The sequence below is a fragment of the Gymnoscopelus braueri genome (genome assembly GCF_963280865.1).
Source record: "Gymnoscopelus braueri genome assembly, chromosome: 17".
NCBI lineage: Eukaryota > Metazoa > Chordata > Actinopteri > Myctophiformes > Myctophidae > Gymnoscopelus > Gymnoscopelus braueri.
In genome coordinates, this window is record NC_137617.1 from 36,443,196 (window position 1) to 36,460,439 (window position 17,244).

The 17,244-nt window shown below is 40.1% G+C and overlaps 2 protein-coding genes across 2 annotated transcripts in view; one reads left to right on the forward strand and one right to left on the reverse strand.

Moving 5' to 3' along the window:
• Positions 1–5,207: 5,207 nt before the first annotated feature.
• Positions 5,208–11,705, reverse strand: sar1aa (secretion associated, Ras related GTPase 1Aa). The gene is made up of 7 exons (XM_080455908.1): positions 11,625–11,705; positions 9,903–9,965; positions 8,810–8,929; positions 8,187–8,252; positions 7,436–7,539; positions 6,860–6,991; positions 5,208–5,502 (listed from the first exon to the last, which is right to left on the reverse strand). The coding sequence occupies exons 2-7, from the start codon at positions 9,958–9,960 to the stop codon at positions 5,386–5,388; spliced, it is 597 nt and encodes a 198-aa protein (XP_080312034.1). The 5' UTR covers positions 9,961–9,965; positions 11,625–11,705; the 3' UTR covers positions 5,208–5,385.
• Positions 11,706–14,249: 2,544 nt separating this feature from the next.
• LOC308104768 (caspase-3-like) overlaps positions 14,250–17,244 on the forward strand; it is a 9,549-nt gene continuing 6,554 nt past the window's right edge. The window contains exons 1-2 of the mRNA XM_080455290.1: positions 14,250–14,295; positions 16,844–16,904. Coding sequence (XP_080311416.1) covers positions 16,878–16,904 — 27 coding nt within the window. The 5' untranslated portion in view covers positions 14,250–14,295; positions 16,844–16,877. The remainder of the gene's footprint in view (positions 14,296–16,843; positions 16,905–17,244) is intronic.

Here is a 17,244-nt window from a genome sequence, read left to right on the forward strand (position 1 = left end):
GATCTGTGGCCAAATACACATTCATTTGGGGGTCCTTGACATAAAATTGTCGAGAACCACTGGTTTATGACATCAGAATTATGACATCAGTCATCTCCAAAGTTTCAGCCTCATCCGACTTCCTATGACTTCCAGTATAATATTTTTTAATTACATAATTATTACAATAATTACATTATTAAAATGTTTAGATTAAAAAACATTATGTATCATGTGAAAGATATAGAGGGATTTAGTTATATGGCCTACTAGCAGCAAGCACAAGACATTTGGTGCTGATTGGTCGAATGGTTTGCAAGAGTAGCCATGGAGACGCACACAGTGTCCGTGTCCGATGGTGTTCTAGAGATAACTACAGCTGGTTCCGGACACTTACCAACATATTTTACCCACAATAGGAAACGGTGAGGAACGTTTTATTGTTGTATATGTTGGGTCAAGGTAAAAAGAAAGAAAATAAAAACACTTGCACACAGAGGCTTGTTGAAAACAGGTACAGTGTGTAGTTTACTCACATTAATACTGTCCATTATAAATAAGTGAAGTCATTAATGCCTCCAGTTCAAGGGTATGAACGTATACATGTGTATATTACATTATGTACACCACACACTGGAGCAGAACACTGGTGGAAAGGATAATGTTATCCATTATCATTCACTGATAATGTGTTGTCATATCCCAGTCACTAAAAGGGCTGCAACTATCAATTACCTTCTTTGTCATTATTTGCCTTTTTGATTAATCGAAAAGCATGTTTTCTTGATTTTGTTTTATTTATTTATTTATTATTTATATATTTATTATTATCAACAAATCAACATGTAAAGACATTCAAATTCAAAATGTTATAATATACTAAATTAATTAGTCTGATTAACCAATTAAATATAAAAAAATAGGTTTGCTATTTTTGCTATTACAAAAATCTAATCCGTTTTATTAAAACTGATTATCGGTTATTTTTTATTAGTTTAACTATTGCACCCCTAATCCCAATCACAAATAATTACTAAGTCAAAATAATATTCCAATTTGGCCACAACAACTGCCTTTCACAAACCCCACCAAAAACATGGGCTAAGATCTTAACATGCCTCGGACATCTGCACTGTGGCCGTCATGGCATTTTCCTTGACCATTAATTGTCATACAAATAATTGTGATTAACGATTTAATTGTTTTTGGCATTGAACATTGGAACATATGAATAAAAATTACATTTCTTTCTTCTTTTACATTCTTAGGCTTTGTAAACAGAGAATGCACAGGGCAGATATAACAAATAACTTAAATACACACAGAGATGACTGTCAACGACCAGTACCAATGACCAAAATAAATAACGCATAATGGCTTAAAACAGGCCATATATTTAATGATTTAATATTTCCAACAATCTTGAAAAATAGCTAAAATAGCCAGTGAGCTTGTAGATTGGCTATTTTCACTATTTCCCAACATAATTTATACAGATTACAAACAATTCTGGTGATTATGCAAAATAATTGCGATCATCTCAAACCATTGCGATCAGGTAATAATTAGTGACAGGCCTAATATGCATATGCAGCAATTCCATTTTTATAAATGCATAAGCTTATCCGAGTCACAGAAAATGGTGTGCAACTCCAACAAAAGTAGTTGAATACTTGAGTATCCTGAAGACTATTTGTCACAGTTTGCATGTGATCCAAGTCAGTGTTTACAAGTGCACTCTCATGTCTGTACAGACAGTCAAAAAGTACATTAACTAGCAGCATTTCAAGCTTAGGGGATGACGTGAATTTTGCCCACAATAAGTTACAGCTCTTACAACTTTAAACAATCAAAACAGATAATTAATGCAGATCCTGGACAAAGTGCTAATACCTTGCGATGAAATATCTCTGAACAATGTAAAAAAAAAAGAACCGGTGAAAAGGTAACAAACGTATCAAGTGTCAAAACAATATTTTCTATAATATTAATAAATGCTGCGAGGAGTAAGGTCATTTCTGGTACAATATACTATATATGGTCTGTATGTTTATTTATTTATTGTTTTCAGGTTATTGCTTACTTATACGACTATCTTCATAATCTGATTTTCTAATGTATTCCCAGCATCAATAGTAAACATTCCAGTGTCGAAGATAACCCCTTCTTCCAGGCGGAGAGCGGCTATTTTCGGTGCACGAAACCGGCAAACAAATTGTCGTTCTATGTGCCAAAATAAAATGTTATATTATCCATATTTCTACTTTTTGTTTTTCGACCCACAAATTAATGCCCTTCAAAAGTAGGGCTCACAATCACAAAGCATTGTGAGCTTGTAGATATGCCATTTTTGCTATTTTTGCTGAAACCTTTTTTTAAAGTTAAAGTGTTTAAGTCGGTCTATGGGTTTTATAAATATTTCATAATTTAATAATAACTTCAATGGAACAAAAGTTCTTTTTTCCATTTCCCTGAAAGGTAATGGTTTTGGACGTACAAGGCGGCGACCATACTGCATGTTATCTGTGCCAAAGTGTTCCATGACTTTGGCCTGAATATGAGAGATTATCACTATTGTATTATCACTCGTATCGAGTATACAACAGTGTATTTAACACTTATGTATTTTGCACTGTATTTAGCAAATCTGCAAATCGTAGATTTTTTTTTTTAAAGCGAACATTTTAACTCAAATCTTTGCTTCTGGGTGATTCTACAAATGTCTTCTAAATCCTAACAGTTTTTTGAAAAAACATACAGTATGTTGCTATAATATCAGTGGTTCTCACACCTTTTTCCATGTCAAGGACTCCCAAAATTATATGTATTTAGCCACAGACCCCCATCTCAAAATATCCCCAGAAGCAAATATTGGAGTAAAAAAAGGTTCGCTTTAAAATATGTGTATATATATTCAAAGATTTGCACAAATTGTCAAGATTTTTCAAAAATAGCAGATATACAAGCTCATAGTGCGGCACTCAGTGCGGTGCCGCGATATGAGCTTGGATATCTGCTATTTTTGAATAGCCAAAGAAATCTAAAATGACACAGATGCGTTCCCGGTCTTAATGGGTTAAAGTCATGCGCAGAGATTGCACACATCTTTGGCTGAGTGTGTTGTGTAGTAGACAACTGGATAAGGGAACCTACTGTAATAACAAACAAAAATTGACCCATTGTTTGCATTTAATTTTCACCCGCGGAATTTGGTCAAATGAATCAACTTCTACTGTCAGCGATGGTGAGCAGAGGTACCAAAGCCATTGTACTTTCCATCATAATTAATCGTCCTTCATTTTAAATGTGGCACAAGGGTCCATCTCACAGTAAATCCCTGTGCACAGTCGCACATCATCGCTGTCGGGCAGAAACATTGTATCTCCATATTTCAACTTATGTTTTTTTCAGTAAATGAATGCCCTACTGTCACACAAAAGTAGCAAAAATAGCCAATAGCGTGTAGATTTTTGAAATGTTTTAAAGTGAAAGTGATAAAGTCCGTCTGTGGGTTTTATAAATATTTAACAAATGACAAGTATTAACAAGAGCTTGTGACTAAATAAGAACTACATAGGATCCATCTGAACACCGGTACTTTTCTGGAAATACAAGGTTTCCACTCGACAGTGACCATCTACATTGTTGCATAACGTACCACCTGCACGGTAGTCAGATATTATGTTACCTGTCAAATGTATCTTGATTAAAAACTTGCCAGGAAATCGCACTCAAATCGAATAGCAGTACATTAATAACACACACATAGGATAGTTCACCATGAACCACTTTTAAAAGTTTGCATAGAAACCTTTAAAAACCTGACTAAATTCAGAACATAACAAAAACAAAAAAACGCTCTCTCGTTAAATGTGGATGCGCTGACATCAATCGAGGCCTTCGGTTTCCACGTGTGAAAGTAAGGAGGGATGACCATTTCCACTGTAATCCTACAAAAAAAGAAAAGAAAAAAAGAATCCGTGTCGCTCTGCTAAAAACGGGGTAAAGTACCTGCCCATCACTGCAGAGACAAGGGGTTCGAATCCTCCGCGGTGCATCTGGCTTGGGGGCGTCCGTCCATACGAAGGGGAAAGCCAGGCAGGGACAGTCGTTGCACTAGCGAGCGACTCCTGCAGGTTGGTTGCTGTTCAGTGGGGGAGCTAAACTGGAGAGAAGAGCGTGTACGCGTCCCAATCCGTTCTCATCCTCCCGGTGAAAAGAAGCGGACCGTATCACCCTCCCTAAGACCAACCAGTAGGGGTCAGCAGCGAGAAGGGAGAACAGCACAAGGGGAGGACTTTGGGAATTGACAGAACGACTAAACTGGGGAAAAAGGGGAAAAAAAGAAGAAGGAAAAAAAAGATCTATCCCACTGTGCCCACATTTCTTCAGGTGCACCTGATTCGGATGCTATCAATGCATTGAATAGGACATTATCACGTTTTTATCAGACCATTGAATGGGTGAAGTAGGCGACATACTGACCTAGGGCTTTCACCAACTAGTCAACCACTAGTCGACTTTGTTGGTACTAGTCGAATAGTTGAAAGGAAAAAAATGCCATAGCAATGGCCCATCTTACTATTATTATTATCCTCCTGACTTTATTTTTTATCAAAAGGGGGTCAAAAGTATGCCCAATAAAAGCCTATTAATGGGCAATGGGGATCTTTGGAGACGCTGCTGTGGTGCTGTGCTGCTGTGCCAGAAGCGCTTCCCTTAAAACGCCATAAAAATAAGGGCAGGAGGATAATAATAATAGTAATATAGTAGTAGGATGGCATTCAAACAATGCCCCCCCCTAAAAAAATATATATATATTATTTTTTTAAATATACATTTCGACTAGTCGACTACTACTTGGTCAAATGAGTCGACTAGTAGAAATCATTAGTTGTGAATGCCCTATCTAACTGACCTACCCGCGATTTATCAGACCATTTCATTGGGTGTTATCAGGACATACTGACCTACCGACGGAGATGACTTGCATAAAGTTAAGTTTCGGACCATGACGGAGGCGCGCAGTCTCAAGTGAACTGGAGCCACCGAGCGAGCTAAAGCGAGCGAGTTGCCGTGTGCCGAACGTTGTGATGTTCGCTTGAGCCTACTCAGCGCCGTCCGAGTTATGTACCGATAGGCACAGAACCGTAAATCAAGTTGTGGGGACTGCTCTGCCTCCGGGTAGGTCAGTATATACCGTTTACGCCCAATGAATGGTCTGATAAAACGTGGGTAGGTGAGCATGTCGCCTACTTCGATAACACGTGATGACGTCCCATTCAGTGCATTGATAGCATTCGAAGCCGGTCACTAAACTGGGAGAAAAGGGGGAAAATAAGAAAAAATAAAGATCTATCCCACTGTGCCCACATTTCTTCAGGTGAGAGGTGTCTTCCCGGGCTGTCAGTCGATGTACTGTGACAGCCACCGGAAGCCTTCCCCGTAACCCTGTCTCTTCAACACGCTGCACATGAACACTTCCAGTGGTCGGCTGTTCAGGTCCTTCGCCGACACGTTGCCCTACAGACAGGACATCAAGCATAATGAGAAACAAAACAACGTAAAGGCTCTTTTCCACTATAAGAACTAAGGGAACTGTGCCACGTGTTTCACGGCCACGGGTTCTGGATTAGTTTCCATACCGGGTTTCAGATAAGGTTCTCAGAACCGAAAATTGGGCCCTGTTTAGGTGCCCCCCCTCTTCATGTATCCCTCCAACCCATGGATTGATTGATTGATTGAGGTACTTTATTTAGTAAGACGTGAGAACAACAGTACATGGAAGTACAAATTCACAATACAAGGTCTACTAAACTGGAAGTCTCATAAAGCAGTGGTTTTCAACCTTTTTCATGTCATATACATTTGGCCGTGGACCCCCATTTGAAAATGTTTTGTGCCAGGGACCGCCAGAAGCAAAGATATCAGTACATTTTCGCTTAAAAAAAAAATAAATATTCAAAGATATGCACACTTTTTCAAAGGTTTTTCAAAAATAGCAGATCTACAAGCTCATAGCGCGGCACTCGTTCATGATGACATATAAGAGACAAGACAGATATACACACTTACACGTTACTGGCAGGGTTGCCAGATCTGCTTATTATAATTTACCCTGCAAGATTGTATTTGAAAATAGCCGATCTACAAGATTTTCAAATAGCTGATGTATATGTTAACACATCGACCACCAGAGGTTAATCTCATAATGTACTCACCAGTGCCAAGGTGTTTTTGTTGTTTTTTTGTTTTTTTCATGTCGCCATAGATCTTGTTAAAATCCTTAAGATTGAGCTCTACACGGTCTGTTTACATCCGCGAGATCTCCCTGTATCTCCCAGTGAAGATCGCGTGTCAAACGGGGCATCCATGTTGTAGTTAGAGCGGATTACGTTAAACAGTGAAATGCGAGGAGAAAAAACTACAGGAAGAGAATTGAGTTTCAGTTTCGTCTGTAGAATGGGAGCGGGCGTGATCGTCAAAACCGGATCCCAAATAATTCTATTTCCGGTCATCAAACCGGAAACGGAAGTGGATCAAAAAAATTCCGAAAGTGAACCCGGAAGTGAATAGCGCGAAAAGACCGTGGACCGTAGGGCTACGGTCTCGGCGCTTAACAGTTGGATTTAACGGACCGTAGGACTACGTTCTTGGCGGTTAATGTGTTAAAGTGCTCATGTGGCCCATAGTCGCTTTCTTTTGGGCTGGTTTTCCTAGACCTGGTTGCTTGTTTCTCTCACAGAATCTGGCAACACTGGTTACTGGTATGAAAAAAATAAAAATAAAATTTACAAGAGAAAAAAAGAGGAAGAGTGTATTCTCCAACAGCTCTCTTTCACTGTTCTTAGCTCCTATTAGAGATACGGTAGGTTTTTACCTTTCCAGTGACCTGACCATCGAGAGCGAAAGCTCCTCTCAGCCCCCCTTCACTGACGGCCTCAGGCCGGTCGATCTTGTTCCCCAACACCAACACGGGCACGTTGGCAATGGTCTCGTCCATTAGTAGAGCCTAGGGAACCAGGAGAGTAAGAAAGATGTGGAGCTTAGTAGAATGTTGGGATGCGACTACCAATTATTGTATCATTTACTTTTTCGATTAATTAATTGAACAATTCAGAACAATTTTTTTTTTTAATAATTTGAATAATTGTTTATACATCAATTTATACATGCCGTGTGGGAATGTACGAGAAAAAACTGTAGTCTGAGTTACCACTTTATTTTATATTTTGTCGTACAACGTTGTCGCACAAAAATATCTGCTGTTTCCACTATTTATTTTGAAAGAATAAAGAACAAACTGTGCCCCCCCCCCCAAATCGACTATTTTTTATTAAATTAGTTTGATTAATTGTAGAACTTTCCATTCCAGAGGAATTACTACTGTGTGAAATGGGCACCTGCTCCGTGAGGCAGAGGCGTACGTAGGTTTTTGGGTGAGTTGAAACCTTACATCAAGTTCAACCTTGGCCTCGGAGAGTCTGTCGTGATCTGCGCAGTCTACGAGAAAGACGACTGCATTCACAGCTGGCAGGTAGTTCTTCCAAACTCTTCTTGCTGCAAACATATAGGGAGAAACACATTGACCCATTAAAACCGGGAACGCATACTGTGTAACCACTTAAACCATTATTTTATACATTGGCTATTCAAAAATAGCCGATCTACAAGCTCGTAGATCTGCTATATATATTTTTTTTAATCTCGAAAATGTTGAGCAAATCTATATATATTTTTTAAAGCAAACATTTTTAACTCAAATCTTTGCTTCTGGGGATTCTACAAATGTCTTTTTTTTTTTTTTTAACTTATGTTGCTATAATATCAGTGGTTCTCAAACTTTTTCATATGAAGGACCACCCAAAATGATATGCATTTGCCCCCCTCTCAAAATATGTTGCTCTAGGGACCCCCAGAAGCAAAGATTTGAGTTGTTTGAAATGTATATATATATATATATATATATATATATATATATATATATATATATATATATATATATATATTCAAAGATTTTCACTCGTTTCATTCAAAAACAGCAGATCTACAAGCTCATAGCGCTATGAAATCTGCTATTTTTGAATAACCAAAGAAATCTTAACGTGACACAGATGCGTTCCCGGTCTTAATGGGTTAATAATGGGTGCGTCGTGACAGACAGACTAAATAAACGGACAAACTGTATACAGCAAAGAAGGTCTCACCTTGTACATGGCCCCCCAAGTCAAACGTGGTGAAGGTCATCCCGGCAATTGTCAGCTCTTCAGAAGCTTCCAAGCCAAAGAAAAGGTAGAACGTAGTGAGTGAATGGAGCTCACTTCAAATAAATTCCTTTAAAAGGAATAGTTCACCCACATTTTTTCGTATTTTCTATCAAAAGGCAAACAGATTTTTTTTATTTTGTTCATATGTTCCAATGCCAAACACGCAATCAAATCGTTAATCGCAATTATTTTAGTGACAATTAATCGTCAACTTAAGGGACACTTCACCCAAATAAAACTTTGTTTCAATGGATTAGTCACCCCATGGAGACTTGAATTCATGGATATTTTTTTCTTTTTGTCTCATTCCTAAGACAATAATTTGATGACCGGCAGCGGTTCCGGTAGGAGACACAACGAGTCCGTTGTGTCTCCTACCGGAACCGCTGCCTACCGGTCCGCTGGTCATCAAATTATTGTCTTAGGAATGAGACAAGAACTAAAAAAAATCCATGAATTCAAGTCTCCATGGGGTGACTAATCCATTGAAACAAAGTTTTTTTTTGGGTGAAGTGTCCCTTTAAATGTGTAACGGTGACACAGCCCTACTTGAAGCTCCTTACTTGGATGTAGTGTGGGTACATGTTGTCCCAGTCTGTCGTCTTTCAACATGTGTAAGAGTGTGGTTTTGCCAGCGTTGTCCAGGCCCAGGAAAACCAGCTTCCCAGACTTTTTGTATAGACCTGAATGGTGATTTCACAAAAACGTGTTCTTCTTACAAACTAAAGCAGGGTTTACAGCAGCGGTCATGGTCAAGGAGGAGCCCCAAATTAAAGAGATAGTTCACCCCCAAAATGACTTTTTTTCTATCGATTAATCACCCCATGGAGACTTGAATTCGTGGATATTTTTTTGTTTTTGTCGCATTCCTATGCGAATAATTTGTGACCGGCAGCGGTTCCGGTAGGAGACACAAGAGTCTCCTTTGTGTCTCCTACCAGAACTGCTGCCTACCGGTCCGCTGGTCATCAAATTATTGGCTTAGGAATGAGACAAAACTAAAGAAATATCCGTAAATTCAAGTCTCCATGGGGTGAAAAAAGATTTTTTTTGGGTGAACTATCCCTTTAACATGTATTCGGCCATCAGCCCCTATCTGAAAATAGTTTGTGCCAGGGACCCCCATACAAGATTAGTGATGTTAAAATGTTTCAAATTCCACATTTCTCAGATTCCTTAAAGATTTCTTTTGAAAATAGAAGATCTACAGTACAAGCGTTATGGGCGATTGGTCTCAATAGAGACATTTAGGGTACTTCTTGAGGACACATTACATAGTAACTGCACCCGTTTCATGTAACACTACATTTATTTGCATCTGTGATGATTGTAATATGATTCAAATGTTTGTTATTGTTTTTCATTATGTATGTTTTATATGCCGTTATCAGGGCGTCCTTGAAAAAGAGAGCTTGCTCTCAATGGGCTTCCCTGAATAAATAAAGGAAAAGGAAGAAATTAGCTTTTTAAAATGTACAAATAGCCAAAGTATATAGGGTTACAATGGTCATACTGTGTTGATGCTGCTAGGCTATATTAACTTGTTTTGCTGTGTTTTGTTTTGCCCCCTGGAACCTCAGGCTTTGAGAAACACACGTTCATATCATGGCTAAGATCTAGGTTTTCTAGTGTGATTTGCCAGACAACAGTGCTTACCTAAGAACTGTAAAATACCACTAAAGCCCCTGTAGATCCAGTCAAATAAGAATGACATTTTGCCTGGAACAAAAGGAATATGGATGAGAAAGGTTAAGGTCAGGTCAGGTCAGGCACAAATGTAACATGAGGTAACTAAAGTGTTAATTAGATAACTTTAATTGAAAATGTTGGCTGATTGCCAAACACAACATAACTCCCAGTGGTTCTCAAACTTTTTCATGTCAAGGAACCCCCAAATTAAAATGTAGTGACCCCCCATCTGAAAATATGTTGTGCCAGGAACCCCCCATACGAGACTTGTGTTGTTAAAACCTCAAATGTTTCACTTTATAAGTAAAAGTATCAACTGCAATGTAGAAGTACTCAGCTGTTAAAAGTAAAAGTCTGGAATTCTAAATTTACTTGAGTAAAAGTACAAAAGTATTGGAATCAAAATGTACTTAAAGTACCAAAAGTAAAAGTAGTAAAAAAATATATATAGCAGATCTACAAGCTCACAACGAGTCACGATGCAACGCGTTGTGAGCTTGTAGATCGGCTATTTTCAAATAGCCTAGGTATAAAATAGGGCTAAAGTGGTTAATGTTATACTTATAAGTTATAACTAGTAACTAAAGTTTTCAAATAATTGTAGTGGAGTAAAAAGTACAATATTTGCCTCTGATGTAGTGGGGTAGAAGTAAAAGTATAGACAATTGGAAATACTCCAGTAAAGTAAAAGTACCTCAAAATTGTACTTTCAGTACTTGAGTAAATGTACTTAGTTACACCACTGAATACAGTATAGGTTTAAAGTGGTTAACTGATTTCAAAGCTATATTATTAACTCATTTGGCTAGGGGAACCCCTGGAACCTCTGGGGGAGGGAGGGGGGGGTCCCCGGACCCCACGTTGAGAACCACCGAGTTAGCAGACATAAATCGCATTACAGTACATGAGAGTTTACCATTAATCTGACGTTAGTAGCAACGTAGCATTAGCATGCTAGGTAAAGCCCTAGCCCTGAAACATGACTGTCATATCATGACAGTAATGGCGCAACTTGTTCCTGGTTTTTGAAATTTCTACATTTACAACCCGTACATCAACATAAACGCTCAGATTTCAAATATAAAGTGCTGACCCCACGGCCATGGATGTAACAAGTTAAAACGCCCGGGTCTAAGTACCCGTATCTTCCGTATTGTTCAATAAAAAACCCTTTTACTCCGAACAACGGCCATTTCTTCATAGAGTTATAATGTATCAGAGTGCAGTACAGCTCCCAACCGATAGAGTCGCGTAGTTGAAAGCATATTGGAGAACATTCGAAAATGGCCACCGACCAGATTAAAATGCTTTTTTATTGAACAATACGGAAGATACGGGTACTTAGACCTAGGCGTTTTAACTTGTTACATCCATGGCCGTGGGGTCAGCACTTTATATTTGAAATCTGACCGTTTATGTAGATGTACGGGTTGTAAATGTAAACATTTCAAAAACCAGGAACAAGTAGCGCCATGACGCTTGTGACAGACGAGCGTCATGTGAACCAACCATGGCTAGTTAAAGCCCCCCTGTAGCACTGTGTAGCTCCACAAATCGTGTCTGCCAAGCGAATGGCCGATCGACGCGGGACACGGGCTCATTTATTCAGGGGCAACGCGTGTTTGTAGTCCACGGCTCTTTTTATTGTAATCATCAATAGTCGTTTTGGCTGTCAAGTCCTCCACTTACCTAAATGGCACTGGACGACCCGCTAGCAAGCTAACTCCGGTATCCTTGGAAACGGACGGAAACGCATCCCGGTAGGGAGACCAGCGTTGCAGGTGCAGTATAGCGGCCCCGTGCGGATGGGAATGGCATGACCATATAGGCTGGCTGCTGTACTGAAGTGGTTCTCAAACTTCATGCCAAGGGGACCCCCCAAAATGATATGTATTTGGCTGTGAACCCCCCTCTCAAATATGTTGTTCCAGGGACCCCCAGAAGCAAAGATTTGAGTTACAAATGTTCGCTTAAAAAAAATAATATATATATATATATATATATATTCAATTGCACAAATTTTCAAGATTTTTCAAAAATAGCGGATCTGCCGCGCTATGAGCTTGAATATCTGTTATTTTTGAATAACCAAAGTATAAAAGGTTAAGATTATTGTGATGCTATTTTAACACATTTTGCTGGGGACCCCCTGGAACTCCCCCCCCAAGGGCCCCACTTTGAGAACCAATGCTGTACTGCATGTCTTGTCATCATGGCATTCATTGACATTTAGGAACTGTACAAAAAAAAGAGGTGTGTACTCAAAGCCCAGCGCATCATCAAGGACAAGCACCAACCCAAAACTGTTCAAACCCCTACAACGACCGCGGCCGGGCAAGGAGGCCTTACCGCAGTATCAAGAGCAGCATTACCAGGTTTATGAACAGCTTCCACCCGGCTGCCGTCAGACTGCTGAACAAAGCATGACCACCTTCTGTCGTCAGGCTGGTCTTGGACTTTTGCTCTTCCTCTTGGACCTACCTGTGGAATATACCAGTGTCTGTTACCTTATGTGGATTATGCGGTCAACACACACTGACATTTTGCATCCCATGAACGCACTGTTTTTTTTTTCTTCTCGCATCTTATCTAACGTCCCTAACATATCATGTACATCTGCTGCTATGCTCATGCACCTTTATGTCTTACCTCAGGTACTTACCGCACCGTATAGATATACAGTACTATATGTAAATATGTAGATAATTTTGTTTTTTGTTGATCTCTCTCCCTCTCTTCTCCTTGCCCCCCTTCCTCTTCTTCTTCTTCCCTTTCTTTTTTTTTATGGAAATAACAAAACGATGGAGCTTGTTGCACAAAAACTAATTTCACCCACTGTTTTACACCTGTAAGCTATTTAACACTGTTACTGAACAAACACTCTATAGCAATGATTACTATCACAATATAGAGCTATTTAACACTGTTACTGAACAAACACTCTATAGCAATGATTACTATCACAATATAGAGCTATTTAACACTGTTACTGAACAAACACTCTATAGTAATGATTACGATCACAATATAGAGCTATTTAACACTGTTACTGAACAAACACTCTATAGCAATGATTACTATCACAATATAGAGCTATTTAACACTGTTACTGAACAAACACTCTATAGCTTACATGGGCAACTGGTGGCCCGGGGGCCACATCCGGGCCCCACTTCCACTTAATGCGGCCCGCAGGTTAAAATCGGAATACTGATGCTAATATTGACAGAGCCCTCTCTCGTCCGTCAGACTGCAGATGGACTCTTCAGATATCTTCCCAAATCTCGTGAGAGTGTGTTGCTGGGATAGAGAAAGGTCGATAACAAAGCAGATTTCTCCTGATTTGTGTCTCTAAAATAAGCGATTTTAGTATCAAAATCTTGTAAATGTTGTGTGTCTTGTGGGTCCAATATTTAGTTCAGTGACCATGGAGCTAAAGAATGGTTCAGAAGCTGTGTTCACGTTCACTCTTCCATTGGAATCAATAGACTCCAACCTGCTTCCTGCCTCCTAACAAAAGCGTCCACCTACGTCACGCAGATACGGGAAGTAAACCGGAGATGGTGAGTCATGCCCGGCCCTACTGCGTGTGAAGACAGTCGGGGGCGGGGTTTGCCAACCGGTCCCGTACGTTCCTAGCCTCGATCTCCAGACTTTTATTTTTTAGTTTTGCTAAAAAATAAAAGCCTGGACCAACCAGTTGATGTTCCGGGTATAGGAAGTGTTTCATTTCCCTAACCAACCAGAGTGCAGTGGGCGTCGGTCCAAATGTTGTGACATCAGGGCTCTCAATGCTACACATTGGGGTGGAGGACGGGCGCGGGGCGGGGGCTGACGGACAGATTGGTGAACCAATAGGATCCGGCGGAATTTTTCTCTGCAGATTTTGAACCCGCCCGTCTAGACATGATATCAGACACGCTAGGGCAGTCTAGTACGTTCCCAAATCATGCGGCCCTACTGCACGGTATGCCCCGTAGGGGCCCTACTGGGCGGTATGCCCCGTAGGGGCCCTACTGGGTGAGGCTATATCTATGGAGGCAACTGCGAAGTGATGGTAAAACGCTGTTCGCTTCTGGTTTCTATTTACTGTTCTGTGCTCACATCCGGTCTACACACTACACACAACACACAAAAGGGAACACACAACCCCGAGTGAACGAGTGTGAAAGTTGGGGTAGTGGAATTTGCCTTGAGAACTGAATTACAGATGGAGCCTGTCCCTTTAAGAGTAATGTGTGTGAGAATGTGGGGAGGTCTGAAAACAAAAGTAAGAAAAAAAGAAGAGGAAGTACTAGTAGGGAAACATTAACCAGGGAGACTTTGAGAGAGCAACACTCTGGAACACAGATAGTTTCTGGTGAGTCTGTTAAGTGTATACTAACTGTACTGTACAATGTTCTCTGCATTGAATTCACATTATTTAGACATATGACATGTTTACTTCTGGTTCGTAAACTGGAGAATTAGAGCCTTTGGTATAAAGTTAACATAATATGTTCTTGCTAAATGCAGAGAGCTGCTTTTCTGTGTTGTGTGTAGTAACACATTTAGAAATATATACAGAATATTTTTTACACTCCTCAGATATGGCATCTTAATCAACTTAATTGATATACTATTTGATATGTAGATTTCATAGATGTGCAGATTTTCTTATCCATTTGTACACTCTCAAAGTAAACAGCACAATTACATTTATAATACTTTGTCTAAAAGGTCCGTCCCAAAAAGTCCTTGCGGTCTTGTTTCCATTGGGGTCCTTGGTATTCAATTCATAGACATATATAGTAGCAACCAAACAGTTAAAATATCAACACAATAATACAGAAAAAAATAACACTATAAGTACAAACAAAAACAAAAAATGCAGAGAAAGAATAAAAAAACATATGTACAAAAGGGGGGGGGGGGTCGCCTGTCTAACGGGAAACACTCTCAGTTACAGACCTGCAAGGGTTCATTTGGTTCCATTTGTACACTCTCAGAGTTACAGACCTGTTAGGGTCCATTTGGTGCCATTTGTACACTCTCAGAGTTACAGACCTGTAAGGGTCCATTTTTGTTTCCATTTGTACACACTTTCAGAGTTAAAGGGAAATACCACTCATTTTCAACATTAAACCATGTCATAAATAATATACCTTAGAGCTGTTGTGTGGAAATAAGAAATTTCCACACCCCCTTGTCGCCTAAAACTGGCGAATTGATTGTTGGGTCATGTGATCAGTGACATACGGTCGGTGTACTCTTTGGCCCGCCCCCTCTAGGCTGCCTCATTCACTAGAATGGGGAATCTCACTTCCAGCTGAAACAGTGGCGTTCCCAGAAATTACATTTAGGGCAGGCGAGATGGGGGGGGGGGTACTCGGGGGAAAATCTCGGGGGAAACAAGTTAACAACACAACAACACTACCTGACTACAAAACTGAAAAACGTTAATAAAAACAATAATAAGTATAATCAATGTATGCATTTTTATTTAAAAAAAAAGCAGCATTACAGAAAAGGCGAACATGATGTCCTGCACAAATGATTGACTAATTTCAACATTTGGATTACAACAGTAACAATAACAGCCAAATCAAATAGTTTTCAAGCATGTACATGCTTGAAAACAGTGATGTCTCAAAACATGAGACGACGGGGCATGCTGCACTTGAAAATATCTATAACTGAATCGTAGTTCAGACCTTCAGTTAAATCTCTCTCAAACGCTAGGAGACACAGACTATTTAGGCGAGAGGTTGTCATTGTACTTCTACGTGTACTTTTTATGCCAGGTGAGTACAGGTGATGACCCAGACCCCCACTCCTGGCACTACTAGTACCCCATGAAGACAATGGCATACATGATTTGCATCACTATAGGCGAGGGTCGCTCTGCTGAATGGATACGGTAGTGATTGGCTGCCTGCCTGCGTGAATGACGGCCGCTGTCTGTCAGTCTTTTAGCCTACTTTATTTTCTAGGGGTGGCGAGATTTTAGTTGGGCAGGCGGCCGCCTGCCTTGCCTCTATGGTGGGTACGCCACTGAGCTGAAACAGTGCAACTTGAATATAAAGTAAAAACTTGTTAAAGCATTTTCAGCCAATTGATTTCTATTATCTCCAAGTCCAATGTGTTGTGAAATGTGATATATAACCATATGCCATTATAAACTACAAGTCGCACTGTTTCGGCTGGAAGTGAGATTCCCCATTCTGGTGAATGAGGCAGCCTAGAGGGCGGGCCAAAGAGTACACCGACCGTATGTCACTGATCACATGACCCCAACAATCGATTCTCCAGTCTTTCATAAGTAATAGAGAAAGAATAAAAAAACATATGTACAAAAGGGGGGGGGGGTCGCCTGTCTAACGGGAAACACTCTCAGTTACAGACCTGCAAGGGTTCATTTGGTTCCATTTGTACACTCTCAGAGTTACAGACCTGTTAGGGTCCATTTGGTGCCATTTGTACACTCTCAGAGTTACAGACCTGTAAGGGTCCATTTTTGTTTCCATTTGTACACACTTTCAGAGTTTAAGTAATACAAAAAAACTAATTTAGATAATAACCACATTTCTGACCAAAAGGGTATTTGCCGCATATAGTAGCCATCATGGCTACTATATGCATGCACTGTGTATCATGGGTACTATATGCATGCACTGTGTGTATCATGGCTACTATATGCATGAACTGTGTGCATCATGGCTACTATATGCATGAACTGTGTGCATCATGGCTACTATATGCATGAACTGTGTGCATCATGGCTACTATATGCATGAACTGTGTGCATCATGGCTACTACTGTATATGCATGCACTGTGTGCATCATAGGTTCTATATGCATGCACTGTGTGCATCATGGCTACCACACCAGTGTACTTAACATCAGTGTCACTGTCACTTGTCACCAGAACCACCAGTAGAAGCAGCAAGCAAGCAAGAAAGATGGCGGCCTCAAGCACACATCACGAGGTAGGTGTATGTACAACAACAATAATAAAACAATGTGGGCAATGCTGGCTATTGTGCATACTTATGAATAATAGATATAGATATAGAGATGTCTCGTCTTGATTATGGTGTGCATGCACAGAGAGCATGTACACACACACACACACACACACACACACACACACACACACACACACACACACACACACACACACACACACACACACACACACACACACACACACACACACACAGTGCATTCTGTCTGCCTGCCCTGCACAGAGCCAGCGTCTGTCTGATGATACACTCTCTCTCTCTCTCTCTCTCTCTCTCACACACACACACACACACACACACACAC

Bases quoted from the DNA above. Each gene is read 5' to 3' on its own strand.
- sar1aa (XM_080455908.1), bottom strand. From the start codon at position 9,960: ATGTCATTCTTATTTGACTGGATCTACAGGGGCTTTAGTGGTATTTTA. The intron at 7,540-8,186 runs GTGAGACCTTCT...ATATGTTTGCAG, and splicing joins CTTGGGGGGCCATGTACAAG to CAAGAAGAGTTTGGAAGAAC. The intron at 5,503-6,859 runs GTAAAAACCTAC...TCCTGTCTGTAG, and splicing joins ATGGTCAGGTCACTGGAAAG to GGCAACGTGTCGGCGAAGGA.